The sequence below is a fragment of the Corvus moneduloides genome, chromosome 21, assembly GCF_009650955.1.
Source record: "Corvus moneduloides isolate bCorMon1 chromosome 21, bCorMon1.pri, whole genome shotgun sequence".
NCBI lineage: Eukaryota > Metazoa > Chordata > Aves > Passeriformes > Corvidae > Corvus > Corvus moneduloides.
The window spans coordinates 2,396,166-2,418,865 of NC_045496.1; the positions used below are offsets into that span (position 1 = coordinate 2,396,166).

The following is a 22,700-nucleotide window of genomic DNA, read 5'->3' on the forward strand; positions in this document are numbered from 1 at the left end:
GCGTGAGCTCTGTCTTGGTACAAATGTCTAATCAAATGTGGAGATGCAGAGGGCAGCCTGGTGCGTCCTGCTGAATCACACAGCACTGAAATTAGAGATGCTTTTAGGTGCAGTAAGTTATGTATTGTAACTTCTGCTGAGGCCTGGTGAGTGAGATTACATTGCCCTCCTCGATTTATCTGCCTTGGTTTGTGGCTCGGCATTTCTGCCTTTTTTTCCCTCCCCTTTTTGTCCTGTCACTGAATTGGACTGATCTAATTCCTCTCCCAGAGCCCCACAGGGATGAGGGTTGGCCCCACAGGACCCTGCCCCAACCTGGCAAGGACCAGAACCCCCACGAGGGATTTGGGTACCAGAACACCATCCCTGCCTCATCCCAGCCCCAGCACAGGCAGCACCGCCTGGGCCAAAACTCAAGTTCCTGGCTCACCTGAGCAGCTCCTCATTACCCCCCATGCTCGGCAGCTTTCCTGTCCGAGTGTCTGAATTTTCACCGTGCCAGCGCTGTCACCACCCCAAGGACGTGGCCGTCCGCCACGCTGGCACTCCAACCCATCCCTGCCATCCCTTCACCGTGGAATTATCATTCCTATCATTATTATTACCCTTAGGCCACCCTACAATCACACCCCAAAGGCCCCCCGCAGCCCTGCCCGGAGCTGATGGATGTGCCGGTGGCACCGTGAATCCTCCGGAGCGGCCCCGGAGCGCGGCGGGCACGGTGGCGCACGCCAGGAATGATGCAGTCCCTACTCCTCACCCTTTATTTGTATTTTGTGTCCTGCACGATCCATCTGAGCCGTCGCCGGCGCTGGAGTGCCGCTCCGCAGTCGATTATAAAATGGCTCGGTGCAAAAGATGCATATAAATAAGAGCAGCCCTGGAGTGCTACGGAGCCGCCGGCGCTGGGCTGTGATTTATGGCAGCTGCTCCAGGGGCCTGGCTGGCATTAATCTCGCACTTCCCTCGCACCTACGGGGCAGGAGGGGGAGCGGCGGCACCCCCGGCACCCCCGGGCTCGCAGCCTCCTGCCGTCCCCGCCCTCGCTGCCCTCCGCGCAGAAAGGGGGACGAGCCACCCTCGCCGGGGGCTCAGCTCTTGTTCCCTTTGCCGGCATCCCCGGCTGCAAGGGCAAGGACCAACATTTCCTGCAGTGGCCAAGGCCTGCAGTGACCAACTCCTGCAATGGCCAACACCTTCAGCAATGGTCAGCAACTTCTGCAATGGCCAGTGCCAACTGAAATGACCAGCACTGCAATGGCTACCACATGAAATGACCAACACCGCAGTGGCCAACACCGCAATGGCCAACACCGCAATGGTCAGCAACATCTGCAATGGTCAGCAACATCTGCAATGGTCAGCAACATCTGCAATGGTCAACGCCTTTCTGCAATGACCACCCCCTGCAATGCCCAGCATCTTCTGTCCCTGGGCTGGTGGTCCCTGATCCCAGTACCAACCGTGTCCCCGGGGGCCCACACTGGGGACAACCTGCTCCTGTAACACCCAACTGCATGGGTGGAAATGAAGAGCCAGATTCAGAGAGTTTGAGCAGGTGCGGTGCTCCAACCTCTCTCCCTCTGGAGCAGATCCCAAGGAAATCAACACAGGGTAAGTCCTAAGAATACATCCATAGCCAGTCATTTCCAACGACTGGGGAAGAGCGCACCCATGGGCGCCCCATCGCCTCTCTCAGCCACCTCCTTCTCATTTGACACAGCCAAAACCACGACTCCACCCCAGGCAGGAGGGAAACCGCCTGTTTTATAACAATAGCAATGAAAATAATAACATTAATGCAAAGAAAAACCCCTTTCCATCCCCCTCTATGCCTGCTCCAGCGGTTCCCCTCGCGTCGCTGCCGCAATCCCGGGCCCCGGACGGCGTGAGCCAACCCCCCCTGCACATTTTCCCTCAGCACATTTCTACAGCAACGTCGTTTACTTGGTTAAATAACTCATTTATCTTTTTATACTCTCTGCAGATCATAATACACCCACTCTGACAATACCGCACACCAAAGACCTAATTTTAGCGCTGGTGTTTAGAAGTAATCAGTTTGAAATATTGGAGCGGGCGTACGATGGGGTTGGGGTTTTGTTTTTTTCTTTCTTCCCCCCTGAAATACTGACGTTTGCAAGAAAGCTGCTCATAAGGAAAATTCTGATTATAACAACTCATTTAGAATAAATCAGTTTGAAATGGTTTATATAACGCGGCGGAATGCGCCGTACGCGAGCATCCAAGTTTCTGTGTTTTTCCTTTTCAGTGAGATGAGATTAAATGAAACCCCAAATGCAAGTGGTTTTGGGCACTTCTATTTTGCTAAGCTGAGGAAATGCAGCTTCTCAGCAATTTTATGGCCAATTGGGTTGGGGAAAAAAAAAAAGGCAAAAATTACAGAGAGGAGAATTACCACCCTCATCACAGCCCACCCTGCTCCGACACCCCCAGCCCTCCCTGGGACCCCGCTCCAGCTCAGCCTCTCTGGCTTTGGAACCTTTCCCCCCCTCCCCATCCTAAAGACAATGTCAACCCCCTCGACAGCCCCATCCTGGGCAGAGCCAGGAGCCCTGGGGCACCGCTTGGACCTCCTGGTGCTCCGGAGCATCTTCCCTGTTGGCGTCGGTCCCTCATCCCGGAGCAGGGATGGCAACGCAGCCACCGATGCTACATCTCCCTGAGCCTCCTGACTCTGCACCAGGGCCTCGAGACGCCCTCTGAGACCCGGCAAACTCATCACACGTGTCCATGGGTGGGTGGCAGGAGCCCTCCTGCCCGTTTTCGGAGCCCGGGTGAGGTTTTTCCATGATGAAGAGGTGGGAAGCTCCCAGCAGAGTGGGAAAGCGATGGATTTTGGCTGCTGGCGCATCCTCCAGTCTCAGCCCCACTCTCTGGCAAAGCCCTGAGTGTTGATTTGGGGAGGCTGCAAATTCAATTAAAAATAATGATAACAATAAACATTAGCTTTTATAAGCAGTAAGGGTGGATGGAGGGAGGGTGTGATGTGTCCAGGGAAAAAAGCCAAAAGATGCTCAAACCACATCAGGTGAGGTGGGGGGAGGGCCCAGGGCAGTGCAGGGAACTCAAACCCCCCCAAATTTGTGCAAAACCCTTCAACTAGCCAAATCTGGGGGCTCTTTCATACCTTGAAGTGGAGACTGAGCACCTATTAACAACCCCCTGCTTAACACTACCCACCACCCAGAAAGACAGAAAACAGAGCAAAGGAAACCTTTTAATTGTAATTTACTTTATTATTTTGTAAATGTGAATTTTACAAAGCGTTTTACAATTAATGATCACATTGGGTTGGTTTTTTTTTTGTTTGGTTTTTTCTTTTTTTTTTTTTAAATGGATTTTTTTCGTCATATGAAAACAGCTATGAGCACAGTTCCAGCTCGGGGGTCTTCATCTTTTCTCTCTTTTTTTTTTTTTAGTTACTGATATATCGTGTCAGCCATGGCTACAAAATAACAGTCTGAACTATACAGAGTAAGAGCACATAAATACTAGTGAATAATGCACGATAAAAAATAAAATAAAATAAAAATAAAATTAAAAAAAAAAAAAAAAAGAAGCTAGCATCGTTCGTGGCTGAGACAGTTGAGGAACATAATTCAGTGGTACTGTGAGATTTCCTTACAGCACAGAAAGTATTTTTAACAGTCATGAATTACAGTACTACTTAATACCCTATGAAGACGCTTTAAAAACAACCTTGTACTTTAAGTCCTTTTTTTTCCCCAAACATTCTGTCCAAAGGATTAATGTTCTATTTGAATCAAGTGCCATCCAAATGTTCAAGTCAAAAATATTTATACATTTATACTCAGTTGTTTTTTTTTAATTATTATTTATTAATTATTTTTTTTCTTTATTCTTGTCTGCTAAAAATAGTATTGCAAGTTTTGGCTTTTTTTTTTTTTTCTTTTTAACCTTGACATAAAAATCACGATTTTTTTTTGTTGTTTTTTGTTTTTTTTTTGTGTGTGTGCAAAACGCTTTTTTAACAGTGGAAGAAACTCAAGGAGGACTGCAGGGGTTTCCAATGTGAGTGTGTCCCACTCGCCCCCTCGCTCGCTCCCAGCATGGTTTGGAGAGCAGGAACACTTGGAACAGCAGGTGGATCCCGGGATGGCTGCGGGCTGGCCATGGGGGCTGGGGGGACAGCTGGGAACACTCCGGGGCTCATCCCGGCCTCCCACGAGTCCTTCTCCACTCGCAGCGAGCCACTTCCAGAGAAACGAGGGATCTGAGCACAACCCCGGGGGACAAGGGCTGGGGGCAGCCCCTGGTGACACCACGGAGGGCTCTCTGCTCCCCAAAGCCTGGGGGCAGTTCCAGTTTTGGGGCGCTGGCTGGGCTCGGACCCCTCGGAGCCCCGGAGCGCGGTGGCCTCACCGCTGGCCCCGTGTCCTCCGGGGAATTTCGAGAGGGAAATCACAGTTCCAAGGATTCCACCATGGAGGTGGCCCCAAGGAGCCGCTGCCAGCTCCTGCTGGGGACATCCCTCTGCCCTCATCACCGGGAAAGGTCGGGAATGTCACCGGCCCGTGGGACACCGGGGGTCACCGCCAGCCCGGGGGGGCAGAGGGTCATGCAGCCCCTCGGCAAAGCGGTGTTTAATTAGCGCTAACGAGGAGGAGAGGAGCTGGTCCTACACTATGGCAGCTGCGGGGAACTCGGGTGCTTTTACACTCTGCGCTCGTTAAAGGTGCTTGGTATAACTTTAGATATAGAATATACAGGTAATATTGCTAATAGTCAAGCATAAGAATAAAGGTGCAGACATACCATAAATACTGATGCTCTGATTTTACACTGTCAGACCTAGATGAATGCAGTTTCCTATTCACATTATAAAGCAGCCCCAAATTCTAGAATTTAAAATAGTGTCGTAAACAAAGAGGAGGAAGGAGTCGGTTATGATCTGATCTTCTTAATCTGTTTTCCTTGGAAAAAAAATGATCAAAAAATTCTAAGGCACTCAGGAAAGCCGCATACAATCGATGGACTGCTCTGTTCTCACCTTACATTCAGTTTTAAGGGGTTTTTTTTTTTTTTTTTTTTTGCTTTTTTTTGTTGGTTTTTTTTTCTCGGAAGAATACAATCATTACCATATAACATTTTCAAACATATCATTAATCCTCCACACACAGGAAACATTAGTGCAAAATGCTTGCCCTCATCTACCAGATAAGGAAAAACCCAACGCCCTTCACATTTTAGAAGTTTGCCTTCCTAATAATAATAATAATAATAATAATCAATAAAACAAACCCAAATCAGGAAAAAAAAAAAAAAAAAGGAAAGAAAAAAAAAAAAGAAAGAAAAAACCCCCAAAATATACAGGAAGTTGTGCTAGGTATAAAAATATATATTTTCACTGTGCAACTTGACTCTCTCCAGACTCTCTGTCCTAAGCCATTCAAGTACTTTGCTGCTGCCCCCCCGGTGGCCCCGCCGGCTGTCTGGGAACAGGTTTGGTCCAGAATTAATCCCACAGCCAAGTGCAGCCCCAGCTGGGGGGCTCAGCCTGCTCCCCACCCCCAGCAAGTGCCAAAAAGGAGCAGGAGGAATCCTCTGCAATATCTTTTCTCTCTATATTTATATATATATATGCACACAGACACACACACAAGGGACGACTTTTGATCTCCGACACCCGGAGCCGCTCCCAGCTTGCCTCAAACTTTTGGCAAACCCAAAGTTTCGGGGATCAGGAGGGTCCTCAGCCAAACCTGAGCCCCACTGAGCTGGCTGAGCTGCCTTCCAGCAGCTGCTCCCGGGGGCATGGGGACACCCCAGGGCCAAGGAACCGGATTGCTCCGTGTCCCTGGGGATGGCTGGGGACAAAGCCCCCCCCGAGCTCAGCCCGTGGTCCCCGGGTTTGTTCAGTGATGTGGGTAAAGTGCAAATAGAGCCGTGCTCATTCCCACTTCTCCGAAGCATCCCACACCTCTGCACCTGCACCAGCCCCCAACACCTGGTCTGGGGCATCACAGTCCCCCCCAAAAAGCTGTGCCAAACCCCGACGTGGGGCAGGACCCCTCATCGCTGATTTGTTGTGTCAGGAGCAGTGGCACAGGCTGGGCAGCCTCGTTATTTACGATGCAAAAAACTGCTTCAAGTATCAAAGAAAACAAACAAATGGCCAAAAGTTGGGTTATCCTCTCCCCGCTCCCCCTTTCCCAATGGAAATACAAAGAAGGAAGAAAACCCTGAGCAAAGCGCTGTCTGGATTAGGGAACCAAAGCAGGAAAGAAAAGAGGAGCACAGCCACAGCAGCCAAAAAGTGACTCTTTGTGCACCTTGTTCCTCGTTCCAAACGTGTTAAAGAACAAGCTGCACATTGCAAGTGTCATTAAAGCAGGTCGTTAAGTCACAGTAAAAATAATCATCATTAAAAAAGGAAAGAAAAAAAGGAAAAAGCCAAACGTGGCTTTCACGTCGCTGTCCCCATCCCTTGGGGGCACTTCAGCAGTGCCACCCCCGGGGGACCCCCAGCCTGGCCCCAGCACTCCGGGGGAAGCCGCAGAGTCCCGCTGGAGCCGGGTCTGCGGGACAGATTCCCGTCACTTTGGGGTTTGTAAAGGCGAGGGACAGAGCAGGTACCTGCTGCCCATCAGGCTCCAGGGACACCTACAAGTCCCATCCCGAGGTCACCAAAGCCACCACAGCCTGGGGACATCAGCCTGCAACAACAGAAATAAAGATAAATAACTCCACATTGGATTTTCCCCAGAAGGGGCTGCAGGAGGGTGAGCAGGAGGCAAAGCGCTTCCTCCTGCCCAAAACCTCTTCACAGAAGGGCACAAAGCTCATTTGTTCTTTTAATTTTTGCGTCCAATGCACACCACATTATTAAAAAGCGAGAGCCTGGTTGGCCTGGGGAGGAGGGAGGGGGCACAGGGTGAGCTCTGCATGCACTGAGCTCTGCCTCCGGTGCAGATGCTGCCGGGAGCCAACACCAAAAGCTCCCAGCTCCGTGTCCTTTGGAGCAAGAACAACTCTCCATGCTGAGATTCCTCCCTAAATCCCCTCACAGGCACTGAGGGGAGGGTCCTCCCCTCCCAGGAGGTGCCCCAGGACCTGCATGCCCTGGGGTGCAGAGGGGTGACAGAGCCCGGCCGCCCAGGAGCGGGGACGTGAAGGTGCAAACACGGAGAAGCAAAGGAAAAGGAGTCGCTGGGAGGGAGAGAGGAAGGGAGAGAGAAACCAAACCCAAACCCAGCCGTATTGGGCAAAAACCAGACCACAGCCACGACAGCGGCCAGGCTCTCCACCTGCATCCCACGCAGTCCTCCCGACACGTGCCAGCCTCAACTCCAGCAGACCCATCCCTGCTCCCGGGAGCCAGAGGAAACTCCCCGGGACAACAGCACCGAGTCCCCGCCAGCGCCGGGCACCCACGGCCAGGGCTCCCCCTGACACCAGAGGGATCTGGTCACGATCACTGTCACGATTTCCCCCAGCCCATCCCACTTGGCTCGAGCCCTTCCCGAGACAAACACGGCCAGTCACAGCACCTGCACCCGAACACACCTCGCTTTCCTGTTCAGTGACAAAACTCTCCTTAGAGGACAAGGTTAACGATGGCTTTACTTCTGAGCTGAGTGATGGATGGGGTGATGACGGGGTGGTGGTGGGTGGGGGATGGCTAGCTTTTCTCCTCCCCTTCTTAAAACAAACAAACAAACAAACAAAAAAAAAAACAACAAAAAAAAGAGGAAAGGAAGAAAAAAAAAAAAGAAAAAGCTACAATCTTATAGACTAACCTCAGGAATATCAAAAAAGGAGCCCAATATTTTTTTAAGTAGGTCGCCACAGACCTAGTCGTTTACAGTATAACGAATGCGATTATTTCCTTCATAAATTTTAAATACAAGCAGAATAAAAATCACATTTTTTTCAGGCAACAGTAGCAGTTCAGTAGGTAAGTGGCTTGATCACATTTTTTGTTTTGTATTAGTAATGCATGCAAGCAGCTTTAGTATTACAGATCCCTTATAGGTCATGAAATGTTTGCTCTCTTTATAAAGTCCCTCCATAAGTACCATCTTGTCTTCTCACGGGGGTTTCGGGCCGGCTGGAGGAGCCCGAACCTTGTTCAAAAGGTTGCGGAGTGCTTTGGGTTTCCGATGCCATGGCATCTGTGGCAGCTGCCTCCTGGATCACAGAGCCGGCGCCTTCGGCATCCTCGCTCTGCTCGAAGGACTGGTTGGATCCATTGCTCAGCTCTACATTCACTGTGTTAGTTCTCAAGGCTACTATAGTCCCCGAGTCGCTCCTCCTCTCTGCATAGATCCGCTGCTCGAAGACCTGAGCAGTGTTGGGCTGGAACTCGGGCTCCAGGGGGACAGTGTTTGTGGAGGAGCCCATGACGGTGCGGTACATCTCCATCCCCTCGGGCAGCATGGATTTGATCTTGGGCAGCCAGCGCTTGCGGACGCGCCGCGCGTTGGTGCACATGTCGGCCGCGATCACGTTCATCTCGCTCTCCTTAAAGCTCGGGGCAAAATTCTGACAATACACTGCAAAGACAGGGAGACACAGAGCTGAGGCTTCAGAGGGAGCAGCACAAAGGTGGCACAGAGTGATCCCAGCCTCCCAGGTGGGAGCGGAGCTTCACCCACGGGCCTGAGCTCTCCGAGGAGACACACACAGACAAGGCTCCTCAGCTGCAGACACAAGCCAGGAAGGGATAAAAGCAGAAGGCATGAACATCCCAGGTGGCAGAGGAAGGGGGCTGGAGAAGGGCCCCTCACTCCATGGGGAGCCCCAGTGCTGGCACCCACAACCACAGCATGTGGCAATGGCCAAACCAGAGGTGGACACAGAAAAGGTCCCACAAACTCCTCAGCAGCAGCTCCACTGATGGCTCCTAAACCCACAGTGCCGTGGGAAATGTCAGAGCTGAGGGGACACCTGAGGGATTGTCCTCTCCCTGTTCCTCTCCTCGTGCCACCCCTGCACGGCCCAGCAGCCTGGCTGCTCCAACACCCCTGTGCTGGCACATCCACCGGGATCCAGCAGGAGCTGGGAGCTGCAGGAGCCCTGCAATCCCTCGTGCCCTGCTCCTCTGCGGGAGCCAAGCACCTGATGTTATGGAGCAGCATCCAAGGAACTGCCACGGTGAATAACTGTCAGCTAAAGCTTGTGCACAGGGAGAAATCCAGGCAGCAGGAACCCACCCCCTATATCCTGGCACATGACAGCCATGCCTTTCCAGCCCCCCTCAGGAAGGACCACGGCTGGAAGGTCCAGACTTGGGACTCTCCAGGATGAAACTGCTAATGGGGAGCTGACTTCACCATGTTCAACCACGTTACTGAATGTCTGCCCTCTTATCCCTTTTCCCCACATGCCACAGATCTCCCAGGGCAGCTGGAAGGCTCCTGGAGTTAACAATTAGGGAGGGGAAAGACTTCTCTTCCAAATCTTAAAACTAAATTTTAAAAGTTCCTTAGTTTTGTTTTCCAGCCCAGTAATATTTACACAAAAGATTTTCTGCCCAGAATTCAGCCAGGGTGAGAGAACACAGTGATTTCCACTGCACATGAAGCCCATGGCAAACAGACTTTCTGCATCCCTCAGGGTTTCCTCCAACCCTCAGCTCCTCCCTCTCCAGCACCTCCTGTCCCAAAACACCCCAGGTACCCACAGTGACTGCAGGGCAGTGGTTGATGGAGAGCAGAGCCCACCCACAGCTTCTGTGGGCAATCAAAAAATGATGCAAACTAAAAACCAAATTGATTTTCCTACAACCTAATCCCACCATTATCACACAACAGAGATGGGTCTGGGCCCTGCTGTTCCACCCCAGCAGCAGAACATCCCTCTCCTTACATTTGACTGCATTCAGGACCCTGCTGTCCAAGGGCTTCCTGCTGGGATCACTCGTGGAGGACCGGATTCCAGTTCCACAGCTGTTGGCAAGGGTGTTCCTGTGGGGAAGGCAGAGGAAGGTCCTTGGAGAGGGGACCCAGGGGACAGCCACTGCCCTGCCCTCCTCCCTTCAGGTTCTGGCAGAGGGATCACCAGGATTTTAAGGCAAGGAATGGGAAATGTGCATGGAAATGGAATAAAGTGTTCAAGCATCATGAAGAAAATGCACAGAAGTGAGTGCAGAGGATGAAGCACTCGTGACACAGGGTTAAATCCCCGGGAAATGAAGGGAATGAATCCCTGGGGAGAGCACGAGGAGCAGCGGGACCGGACGTACCGATCGAAGAAGGTGGCCAGGAGACGTCTCAGCAGCACCTTGTGTTTGACACCAGCACATAAATGGCAATTCATCAGCTGCCCCCGCGTGATGTAAACGCCTGAGCCTGCAAGGGTGGAGGGAGAATCCAAAATTAACCCCTGACACACCCACAGAGCCACCCCTGAGCCACCAACAGCTCCTCCTCACTGGCCGGTCCTGATGCAGTGGGAACCTGTTCTTCCCCTGCTGCAACAAGGGGAGTGGGATTTCTGGAAAATCCTAACGAATCCTTGGGGCCTTGGCAAGTCCCAGGCAATACCAACTCGTAATTTTATCTGTACAGAAAGGAAGTCTGTGGGAATCAAATGAAAGGATTCTTGTTTTCCCACCAATGCATGCAGTGCAAGGCTTGCACTGTGATTTTATACGTACAGCTCAGATTATTTATTCCTTCTGAAGGGAGAAAACCCCAATCCATTTGGCCTTTCTTTTTTTTTTCCGGTGCAAGACTGTAGAACACAGAGCTGGATATGAAAGAAAAAGCTCATCTAGCACAGAAGAGGCACTTGGTTACAGATCTAACTGCTTCCAACACCCCAGCCCATCACCTCTAGATACCTCTGGTGAGCAGGGAATTTTCCTTCTCATGCACAGGAACTGCTGCCTTTGAACATGCTGCCTTTAAGGATGTTTTCTGGAAGAAAAAGGAGCCCCTGCAAAGCAGCTGGACACACATCCAGGGGTCTGGCAGTGCTTTACAGCAGTTTTTATATCAAACCTTTTACTCTGCTCATAGACCAAACAGCTCCTGCCTTGGCATCGCTTCCAGGGAGAGGTTATCCAATTTCTCAGGCATTCTGTTACATGAGAGGGTTTCTGTATTTGCTTTTAATTAAGATTAAATAATGGGTCATATCTGGATCCAGAACACACTCTGTTCTCAAGATACAAAAACATCTACTGGAGAAATAATATCTCCTCCTGAATTTCCAGGGAAGATGATGGTACCTGAACCTCAGGATGGAGCTGGAGCTCAGGGCAGCCTCTGAGCCTGACCCTCTGCACCTTCCCTGGCAACAGGGGCAGCCTAGGAAGCTCATCCTGCCCCAGGATCCAGCATCACTCCGGATCTCTGAGCCGGGCCACGTCTCACCAGGAATTTTCCTTGCATTCTCTTCCATGGAATGAGGGTTTTTTGGGTTTTTTTTTTGACTAACAGCCTCAGTCCCTCCCTCAGATGTGCTGTGGTGACCACAAGCCTTGTTCAAGACCCTTTCAGAGAGGGCTGCTCAAGTTTGCTGAATCAATTGTAGCATGAAAAAGCAGAGACAAAAGGAAAACACTCCCACTTGGAGAGTTGAGGAAAACTTTCCCCACAGGATCAAGCTCCCCCTCCAGGTCTCCCCAGGTTTGAGACAGGAATTAGGGGGGTTTATTTTGTATTTTAAGAGATAAGGCATCAGAGCAAACAGCAGCCACCACCGAGGGGTACTTCACTTCAATAAATGAAAGATAACCAGGCAGCTGCTATCAGTTAGTGATATTAATCTACTCTTTTTCCAGATTGAAAAATGTAAATCAAGCAGAGTTGCCTCAAGCCAATTTGCAGCTCTCACTGTGAAAATAACCTGCACCACTTGATGGCTTTAAGAAGTCTCACATTAAATGGAAATTGGTACAAAATTAATATTCCAGATACAAAATAAATACTTGTGGTTGTACGCTGTGCTTTGCCTTCCATCAGAGTCCTGTCCTCCATCAGCTGGAAGCCTTTGTGGGCATCCCCTGAAATCCTGATTCCTTCTACAGACTGAAAATGAAATCATGCTCCTCACCGAGAGAGAAATGACTGGAAGGGAAGAACTGATTTGGATGGACTGTGCTGCCACATGTCCTTTCTGGACTCAGGGCTTTGCAGGGATTAATTAAACCTCCCCACCTGGGGGCAGGTCTGAGATGTCCTGCCCAGTCATCTCCATGCAGCTACAACCAAGGGAAAAAACCCAAGCTGGGGGGAACTTCTAAAACCAGAATATGATTACTTCCACTGGAATTTGACCTGGTCACTCCAGTTAAACACTTTCTGTGCAGTGCTGGGGGTGTCTGGGCTGGCACAGCCACCTGATTTCACTCTTCATCAAGCTCTACACTGTGATCAGAAGCTAAAAAGCACCATCTTCCACTTCCCACTGGCCAGAAATCCTTCACAGAGAAGGAGTAAATTCTCTCAGTATTGTAAATTCCCCCCAAAAAAGACAGAAGAAACGACCAAACACAATTCCTTCTCTTCCTGCTGCAGCCCTTGACTGCTTAGTAAAGTGTTAAAGGAACTTTTACAGGTTTTTCAGAGCTTGTTCACTGACACAAATTTTATCTCCTTTGCTTTGTAAGTCCTATAATGTGGTAATTTTTTTTGGGGGGGGGGCTTGCTGGGTTTTTAGATCTGTGATTCTAAATGAAAACACACTCGCTGCAGCCACACCGAGCAGGAAGAACACAAGCTGCAGAATTCAATTAAAATGCTAAATTAATTCAATTGAATAAATCCTGTTAATGATACATTTTTCTATCAGCAAATTAAAGGAAACTCAGAACTTTTCAAAAGATGATTGGTGACGAATAATCCAGAAAGACACAGCAAGGTCACACAAGATGCACGACTCCAGCAAGATGGGAGAACACAATTCCAGGAGGAAACCAGCAGCAATCCAAAGGGATTCTAAAGAAAACTTACCTGCAACCAGCTCGAGTTTTTCTCCAGGATCTCCCTCCGAGTAGAGTTTTGGGTGGCAGCGGTATCCGATCTGACTGATGAGACTGGCTGGGAGAGCGACCAGATCCCGTCGGATCAGGACACAGGAGCGGTTCTCCAGCGGGATCTGCTCTGGCTTCTCTTGGGCAACTTCAAAATTAAAAGGGAAAACCATTAAAATAACTGATTTTCAGGCACAACACTGACAGAAGGTCAGACTTGGACTTTTTCATGCAGCAGTTGGAAGTATTTCCCCCCTCCAGACGTCCAGCCACGTCTGGCCGCAGGGCAGGTGCCACCTGAAAGCCTGGAAAAATCCCCTGGTCTCCCCCACCACGGCAGTCTCAGGTTCTGCAAGAGGGACTCTTAGAATCTAATTATGCTTTAACTTCTCCTAAGTTAATCATTTGTGAAAATGGACATCTCTGCCCAGCTGGCATCGCTCCACAAGCGCAGCACACGGAGCTGCTGCCCCAAACACCCCCAGGACAAGGGCAGGAACTTCAGCAGGGGGTTCTAAACTGGCAGTAAATTGCCCCAGTTTGATGAACACCTGCAGCAGTCCCATCACTACTTCTCTTGATGGTTTTTCCTGCTGAAGTTAAAATCCAGACCCTGCAGATGCCTCTGCTCTGAGAAAGATCACCAGAGCCTCTCCTGAGGCTGCACCCACCGGCCACCTCCAGCCCACCTTCTCTTCCTCTGCCTTCTGCAGCACAGCTTTTCCTCTCAGTAACAAGAGACACCCCAACCAACAAGCCAAAAAATATTATTAAGATGTGGCTTCAAAACCAAAACACCCCAATGCACCATCCCCAGAGTCCACCACTGCCCCAGTAGCAACCAGTAACATGCAAAAGCTGGAAATACTGGGCTGTCCTGCCAGTACCTGCCAGCACCTCCAAATCTGGGTCTTGTGGGCACGCTGAGGATTCGTTTCTAAAGCACATTTACAGTCCAAGACCACCGGATTGCTTAAAACGACAATTTTTGACAGCAATGAGGGCTGACTGTGCACATCAACTTCAGGATATGGTGGGAGCAGCTCCAGGGCTGAACTGCAGCCCAGCTCTACCATGATCCACCTTTTTTCCCCAAAACTGTTTGATAACGTGGTAAGTGCCACGTACAAACCCAAACCCAGCTCTGTGCTTCAGTATCTGTGAACACTGAGAGAAGCAGAAACCCCAGCAATGAGTGTTTCTGAACTCTTAAATGTCTCCTGCTCCAGAGGTGTCTTTTCCTGCGATTATTCCGGAGTTCTGGGGGCCACTTTTCCTCTCTGCAGATAAAATAACAAGTTTTGCAGACTTGTTGCTGCAGTAACTGAGGGCGATGGCTCGGGGACAAAGGGAGCAGTGTTCTAAGTAGGACATGCCCGCGGTGCCGTGCTGGGCCGTGGCATCCTATCGCAGCCTGCAGGAGCATCCCCACCCTCACGGCTCCCTCTTGCCCTGAGGAATGCCAGGAGGGATTCTGGAATACCAGGAGGATGCCCCTTGCTCAGGGAGAGCAGCATTTCTTTCACTGAGTAAGGACCCAACAGCAGCAGAACAACTCCCAGGGTGTTTTTAAACTCCTCGTGCCATCACAGCCCCATTATCTGTGCAAAACCTGTGCCACTGACATTCCCAAGTGCAATATTCCCAGCACTCCCAAGCACCCAGATCCAAGATCCCATTGGAGATGGGGGTCAACTCCCACTGAGGGAGGATCTCAAAGAGCAGCTGTATTTTGAGGCTTTCGAAGAGTGCTAAGCAAAGCATATTCAATTAAATACAGATATTTACCAGCTTAAGGAAACCAAAGGCAGAGGGACAGCGGGTATGGAGGAACCAGGCCTACTCTGCTGTCTGTCCCCAGCTTTTTGGCTCTGCAGGGCAAGGCAGGGCAGCTTGAGGGGAGGAAGGGACACCTCAGTCAGCTCCCAGAGGTAAAATTTTACTCAGAGGTAAAATTAAATACACACCCCTTAGGAGCTGTGTATGTGACCACACAGTCCCACCCCAGCACAGGGCTCTGCCATTATTAAAACTGAATTTTTAATATTTCATTTTTACTTTAACCAATGACCCAGGTCAAAAGCACCCACAGTATCCATCACCACCCAAAAACCAGTGGAGCTGGTCAAGGGAAGCTAAATCCTGCATGGACTCTCGAATTAGAGGCCTCCAGGTGTTTTTTGAGTGATATAAGGGCTGTAGGTTTCCAGGGAATGTAGTTGCAGTCAAATGAGACAGAGTTCAGAGCAGCCTGTGACCCAGTCATTGCTGTGAAGGGAGGAGGGAAACCTCAGTCTTGAGCCCTCCTCCCTTTTCCATGAAGAGTCTTCCTCAAGCCTTGTCACCTACAACATCCAAGTGGAAACAGCTGCAGTGGACAAGGACAAACCCACCTGCTCTACCACCTTCCACAGGCAAGCATTCCATGAAACCCCAGATTTGGGGGCCAAAGGGATCCTACAGTAGCACTAACGAGGCAGGGAAGAGAGAGATCACCACGAGCACTGTGTTCGTTCTCCCTCCCTGAAGAAATTTTGAAGGAGTTGGTGCCGAACTTCTTTCCTGAAAGAACAGCAGCTTTTCAGGACAGGTTGGGGACAGTCCTGCCTTCAAGGGATTCTCTGCTTCTGACGACATTTCACTTTCTACACAAGGAGAAATGGAGAAGTTCCTATTTCTTCCAATGAAATCAAACACTTCATAAACCAAACTAAAATTCAGCGAAAAAGACCAAGTGCAGCTCAACCCACTGCTGGATTTTGGTTACATCTGTCCTGCTGGCTCTCTGTCTATAAATCTCTTATTAAACACAGCCACAAATCATTTTGGGGGACTTAGTTTCCATTCAAGCATCAGCACAAATCCAACGAAAGCAAACAAAAAGAGGTTTGGGGCTCTCAGTGGCACCTCAATCGAGCAGATAGCAATGGGTTATGTAAAGGAGCAGGACACAAGAGCCACTTTGGTCCCATGTCTCCAAAGAAAGCCACTCTGTTTGGCCTTTCTGCTCCACAGAACAGGAGAGTATTCGCTTCTAATTAATTTGTATCTTCAGAGGGCAGCGGCTCCTTCCCTTTGAATGGAAGGGCAAACAATGGGAAGTATTGTTAAATACAGTTTTGATCCTGAGCAAGAAAGGAGCTCCCAGCCAGCAGAGAGGGGCAGGAAATCATTACAGAGGAAGCCACGAGAGCTGCCAGCCAAACACTGGAATATTTTATTTATTTGGATATATGCTTTCACCCCAAACTGAGCTGGATGCTGCAGCCGCAACAGGTGGTGCAGAATGGGAAATACCCATTTTCCTGGATTTTCTGCCTCAAGAAACAGCCTCAAACTAACTCACTGGTCCATGCTTCATGGCTCCAGGCTGTGCATGATGCTGGGGCACATGTCTTCCTTATCCCTAAAACACACTCCCCACCCCAGAGGTCCCTTACAGCACCTTAGTGCTGAGCCCACGATGGTTTGGTGACATTGAATGGTTGCACATCCCACCTGAGGTGTTTGGGGCCAGATTTGCTGGGCCCACACTGGGGATGGGCTGCTCAGGTGAGTGCCTGGGAATTGCTGGACATGCACCTGGCTCCAGCACTCACTTATCTCCTTAGTTCCTGACAATCCAAACACCAGGGCTTCAAAATGAGTCATGAACCCCCAGCTCCCACCAGTCTGGGTTCTCCAAACCGCCCGTAAATTTCAAGATGCTCCTGTGGCTAAGAAACAACTGTTTCTGGTTCAGGAATGGGATTTGGAGACACAGAAACATCAGAGTGATGGAGCCTCACCCAAAAATCGATGTTTACAGATTCCCAACATGAAACCACACATCTCAAGCCCTGAAGAAAAGGCTTGAGAATCCACCTGCTCCACCACGGATGCAAACACAAGGACGATTCTCCCCTGTTCCCTACATGGCGAGAAGTCTCTTTTCAAGCAGCAATATTTTAACAACATTTCTCTCCCATCAGCCTGTTTTCTGCTGGCAGTGGGACCATCCCAAAAATATCTTCCCTCCACAGCCTCAGCATCACCAGCATCTGCTGCAGATGTAAACCTGTACCAGAGGACACACGCAAGCACCACGGGATAGATCCATCACAGAGTCCCAACGGGGGGAGTTTACATTTCCCAAATAGTACATTTATACCAACGTACTGAAATGTAGCCATTTGATTTGTGACCTATTTATACAGGGAGGTAATCTGGAATTAGTATAGGAAAAATATTACTGGTTTATAAATACCCCTATCTTGCCTTCGCCTCAGATCTCAGCCAGGAGTGAAACATCTGCCAGCCTAAAATTAAACATCTGTGGTTCAGAGTGAGGAAAACGGGGCTGGAAGTTTAATGCCAAAAAAGGCCAGAGGCTGAGTGCCCCTGGTGTGGGGCTCAGCCTTCCCCCAGCTCAGCTCCAATGGAGCTGGGGTCAGGATGGGGCAGTGCCAGCACCACACACGGAACCACAGAGCCACTCAGGTTGGAAAAGACCTCCAAGACCCCCACCTTGTCACCTAAAGCCACACAGCGTGGCTTCCAGCAGCATCCAGGTGTTGGAATCCCCCTGCAAAAAGCCAGAGTGCTCCGGTGGATATCAGGGCATCCCATGACTGCTTCGTTTCCTAAAAATCCACGAGCTCTTTGCTGCCGAGCATCCCCCCCGTGTGCAGCCCAGTGTCAGCCTGGCCGTGGCAGGACACACAGGGACACGTGGGACCTTGCAGGATCAGGTCAGTGTCCCTGCAGCCACAGGCAGCTGCTCCATCCCCTGCAATCACCCGGCGTCGCAGCCGTGATTTACGTCGCTGCAGCGCGTCGTGCCCGGGCTCTGCTCGGGATGCTGCACGGGCTGCATCACTCGGGATTCTGGGCTGTTCCTTGCCCTCTTTCCTTACTGTCAGGAATCAGAGGCCAGGAGAGAAAACTATTCTCTCAGCTAATTACCACAACTACTCTATAATGGCTATTTTAGATGAATTTTTAATGAAGTGTGCTCTTGTCAGTTCAGGATTTCATAACTTTCAAGTCCAGCCTTTACATTCCAGCCATTTGCTGCATAAAGATTTTCCCTTTTCCCTGCAAACGGGTGCAGCAGGAGCAGGGGAGGAGGACGGACCCTCGCACAACTTCGCTGGTGCCTGTCAAAATTAAATTAACTGCATCTGCTCAGCAGAGAGCTGACTGACAAGAACGTGGCTCAGTGCAGAAAAGCGCCGAGCATCTGCAAGTCCTGCTGAAACCCACTTCAGCTCAGGCCCACGACGCTGTAATTAACAGGGATAAAAATACTTTGCTTTTGTTTAATATTTTCTGGAGTTGTGCGTTCCTCAGATCAGATGCTGGAAACCTCATTAAGTCTCGCTCGTGTCCTCGAGGCCCACATGTTCTCCACAACCAGACCTAGTTATGGAGTGAGGAGCCATTTTACCGCAGTGCTCCCAGCCTGGCGCGGCACCGGTGACACCGTGGCCACCAAACGTGGCCAGAGGCTGGGGGGAAACTGAAGCACCTTTTGCTACACCCCTCTGCCTCTGTCTGCCAGCACCTAAGCCCGACCCTGCTGTGTTTAATCCTGGCCTCATCCTGCTGTTCCTTTTGCAGGTCCAGCAATTGTCCTGGTCCCTCACACCAGCGCCACTGCTGGGATCAGCCTCTTCTCCCAGGTTTCCTCCAAGAGGAAACAGCCTCAAGATGTGCCAGGGGAGGGTCAGACTGGACACCAGGAGGAATTTCTTCATGGAAAAGGTGTTCAGGCATTGGAAGGGGTTGCCCAGGGAGGTTTGGAGTCCCCATCCCTGGAGGTGCCCAAGGAATGACTGGATGTGGCACTCAGTGCTCTTGGTGGTGTTTGGTCAAAGTTTGATCGTGAAGGCTTTTTCCAACCTTAAGGATTCTCTTATTTGGAGATGTGGCTCTGATCCAGCTTTGGAGATTCGGAATGGTTCTGACTACAAAAAGGGGTGAAGAAAATAAACTAAAAACCCCCAGCCTTGGGGCAAGAAGAGGATTGGTGACCCCTCCAAGGGTGGAAGGTGAGGCTGAAGGCAGGTGAAGAGCATCAGCCACCAGTGTCCCACCACACCCTCACCAGCACCAGCGCTTCAGATGGGGAACAAAAAAGCAGAGGAAAAGAAGGAAAAAAACCCAACAACCCTCTCTGAAATTCAGAGCTTCGTCTGCTCTGCTCCTCTTTGGCTTTGTTTTTGTTTTCACAAACAAGCCTCTTGGAAACCTTGGCAATCCCTATTTTAAAGGGCTGCCCCCTCCCCCAGGCCTTTGTGAGGCTGTCGGGATCTCCATGCCAGGAGCAGGATTAGCTGCCTTCTCTCTTCCATCTTACGGTTTCATTATTCCGCACCTTTTGAGGGTACAGTTTATCCCGAGTAATTAAAACACAGTTAGCTCTGCAAGTCCAAACCATAATGGAACAGCTTAGGTTTTACTTTTTGTAATCTCTTTTTTGTGTACTCTCTTTTCCAGGAAGCCTGGTACCTACAGCGGGCTTGTTTCAAACAGGAAACTTCCTCGAAACGTGTGGCTGTGGAAGAGGAATTTTAGCAGAAATGTGGGATATTTAGAGCCTTGCAACCTGCCCCTTCCCTGCATGGCCTCGGCACCACAGCCTAGTTCTCCCTAAGGAAAATAAGCAGGAAAACTTGGCTGTGGCATGCCCAGCTCTGGCACAAGGGCTGCAGCATCTCCAGTGACATCTGAGAAAGCTGCTCGGATTTTCACTTTTCCAACTGGGATGACTCCTGCCCCACAAGGATTAGGGACAGAGCTGCTGCCTGCACTCTCCCGGGGCTGGTCCTGCCCTCGCCTTCTGAATTGGTTTTGTTCTGTTTCTGCAGGAACTGGCCCCGTGACAGGGATGGAAAACACGGTCCAAGGGCATAATCCCACTGCTCCGAGGAATAACGCCGGAGGCAAACCCATATTACTCACCACAGGCTCTACAGTGGGGAAAAGCAAAATTAACCCAAAACAACTGAGGAACAGCACAATTCCTGTTCAGTCTGGCTCTAACAGCAGCCGTGGAGGAAACCATGACCTTGTCCCCATCCCTGACCCCACTCCTCTCCTGCCCCATTCCCACTGCTGGGACCTGACGCAGGGCAGGGAGAGCACTCAGGCTTTTGAGGCTCATTTTCTACAACTGCTTGTCCACTTTTCCCAGCAAATATTTCTAATATTAAAATAGCAACTTTGCTATGTTTCCCCCTCTTTTTCACATGGTTTAGTGAAAAAAACTTGGAAAATACTGCTTATCTGCTTGCTGTCTGGCAGGGGGACATGCCAAGAGGGTGCTGAGCTCCTGTTCCTTGGGATGGGATGGGATAGGATAGGATGGGATGGGATGGGACAGTGTGTGGGGGCGAGCCTGTTCTCAGTACTAAGGAAGCCTGGCTTTAGGTAACAAAAATTGTCCTATTTGCGAAATCTTGTTCCTTGGTGAAGACTAAAATCAAATGGCTTTGAGGAAAGCTCATCAACGAACCAGAGTTAAAACATTTGCAATATGAGTGCAGCAATTCCAGGAGCCAGAGCAGGGAAAGCAGCTCCAGCGAGGGGATGCTGCGTGCGGCCGGAGCCGGCGGGAAGATGTCCCTCCCTGGGGAGCTCCTGTGGATCAAAGCTGCTGCCACAAACACCTGCAGCTCCCACAGGGAGGCCACTGCAAGGCTGAGCTTCCATGGGGGATGCTGCCAGCTCCATGTGTGCGGGGTGCTGGGAGCTGCTTCCATGCGGGATGCAGACACCCCAGCACCCCACGGGCATCTCCCCTCTGGAACTGAGCCCCTGGATCTGCACCTCATCTGTCCTGGCTCCTCAGGAGGGTCTGAGCCCTGCAAGGTGCCCAGGGAAAGGGGCTGCGTGTCCAAGGAAGTGAGAGGGAAGGGACCTCTCGTGTCCCTGTGCCCACCTTGGGGCTGAGCAGCAGCCAAAGTGAAGCCACCACCAAAGTGAAGCTGCCTCCTCTGTCTGAGGCCCATCGAGGGATTGGCACTCATCCCTTAACCCCAGATTCTGGAAGGCCAGGAGAGGGACTTTACTTAGCTCTGAGCACTGTGTTTCTAATGGGGAAATAAAAGAATATCAAGTCCCCAAACTGCTTTTCCCTTTCTGACAGTGATGTGTGGGACAAGGCCGGCAAAGGAGAAGGGGGCACTTCAGGCAGTGGGAAGAAAAGTCCTTCTTTCCTTCCTTTTGCAGATATTCCCAATTAACACCTATGAAAATGATTTAGTTGATGTTCTCCCTTCTCCAAATGCCACACCTTCATCACTTTTTAGAAAATCTTATTCTAAAAAGCCAGGACAGAAGATTAACTCCCAAACTGACCACCTCGCCCTCACCGGGCCAGAAGGGCTGGTGCTTCCCTTGCCATGGATGACCACTGCTGTTGGATGACTCATGGCTGGTGAGCTCAGCCATCACCTTGGGATGGATGTCACCACCACAGGGCTCATGCAACCACCAGGCTCCTCATTGGCAGCCTCAGCCAAAAAGTGAAGGGCTGAGCTGACCCTGGCGGATGATGCAGCCTCTCACCTAAAGAATCTCCCAGTTGGGGAGCGATGGCACAGGGGGACCTGCCCATGCCACGCCTGGACACCAGCACTGAGCCCACCACGTGGGCAAAAACCAACAACTGAAACCCCCAAAGACAAAAGCCTGGTGAACAACCCAAAACTGCCCACGGTGGCCGGACGAGGACCACACAACCACTGAGAGGGAGCAGAAAACCCAAGGAGAGAGACATCCATTACCAGAGTAGCCTCCCGAGGACTTGATGTACATCTGCCCATACTGCTCCTCCACCATGGTGTCGTAGGCCTCGTCGTCCTCCTCGTCCTCCTCGTTGTGGTAGGAGGTGGGGCTGTCGGTGGTGGGGATGCTGCTGGCGCCGGGGCTGGTGCGCTCCCCCTGCGAGTACTGCACCTGCTGCACGTTGGGGATCAGGGTGGCCAGGTTGGGCATCCCGTAGTAGGAGACGCGCGACAGCTTCAGGGGCCCCGCGCTGGTGCCGCCAGCGCCGCCGGGCCCGTCCCGGGCACCGGGCTCGAGGGGCCGCTTGCCAGGCAAGCCGGGCAGGGCCTGAAGCTCCAGGTTCTCGTGTTTGACGCGCGTGAGGAGCGGGATGGGCATGGAGGGGGACATGACGTAGGGCGCCGAGGCCGACTGCAGCTGGTTGCAGGGGCTCTGCGGCTCCGAGCTGGGGTCTTCGATCATGGTGGTCTGAGAGTCACAGTGGGGAGAGCTGACCTTGAACATCAAGTCCGTCCCTTTCTCCACGATGTGCTGGATCTGCAGGAAGCCCGCCGTGTACATCACCACCAGCTGCTCGCTCGCCGCCATGGTCAGCTTGCCGGTGTAGCAGAAGGACAGGATCTGCTGGAAGCAAGCGGGGGGGACGGTCCCCGGCAGCTCAAAGGCGTTTTTGCTGTTCCCACTGAACAAGTCTCGGAAGTAGAGGCTGCTGGCGGCCAGGACTGCCCGGTGAGCCTTGAAGGCTTGGCCCTTCACCACGATGGAGACATCGCAGTACAGCCCCAGCAGCCGCTGCTCGTTCAGGCAGCCCAGAACGGTGTTCCCAAAGTTGGGAATCTCTATGTGCAACATCTGCGACATGGCTCAGGATCGGCTGGAGCTCCTCAGACATTCAATGCAGGAATATCCAAAGTAGGGCACATCTGAAAAACGGAGAAGGCAGGGAGAGAGGAACAACGTT

The 22,700-nt window shown here is 51.1% G+C and overlaps 1 protein-coding gene across 4 annotated transcripts in view; it reads right to left on the reverse strand.

Annotated features, from left to right (window-relative positions):
• Positions 1-3,426: 3,426 nt before the first annotated feature.
• NACC2 (NACC family member 2) overlaps positions 3,427-22,700 on the reverse strand; it is a 53,660-nt gene continuing 34,386 nt past the window's right edge. For 3 of the 4 annotated variants that reach the window (XM_032130657.1, XM_032130656.1, XM_032130655.1), the window contains exons 2-6: positions 21,739-22,662; positions 12,948-13,115; positions 10,232-10,337; positions 9,856-9,953; positions 7,933-8,540 (exon numbers count right to left, since the gene is read on the reverse strand). In XM_032130657.1, the coding sequence (XP_031986548.1) occupies positions 8,041-8,540; positions 9,856-9,953; positions 10,232-10,337; positions 12,948-13,115; positions 21,739-22,600 (1,734 nt within the window). In that variant the 5' untranslated portion in view covers positions 22,601-22,662 and the 3' untranslated portion in view covers positions 7,933-8,040. Of the gene's footprint in view, positions 8,541-9,855; positions 9,954-10,231; positions 10,338-12,947; positions 13,116-21,738; positions 22,663-22,700 lie in introns of all 4 variants that reach the window. The other variant, XM_032130654.1, reaches the window with a different exon arrangement.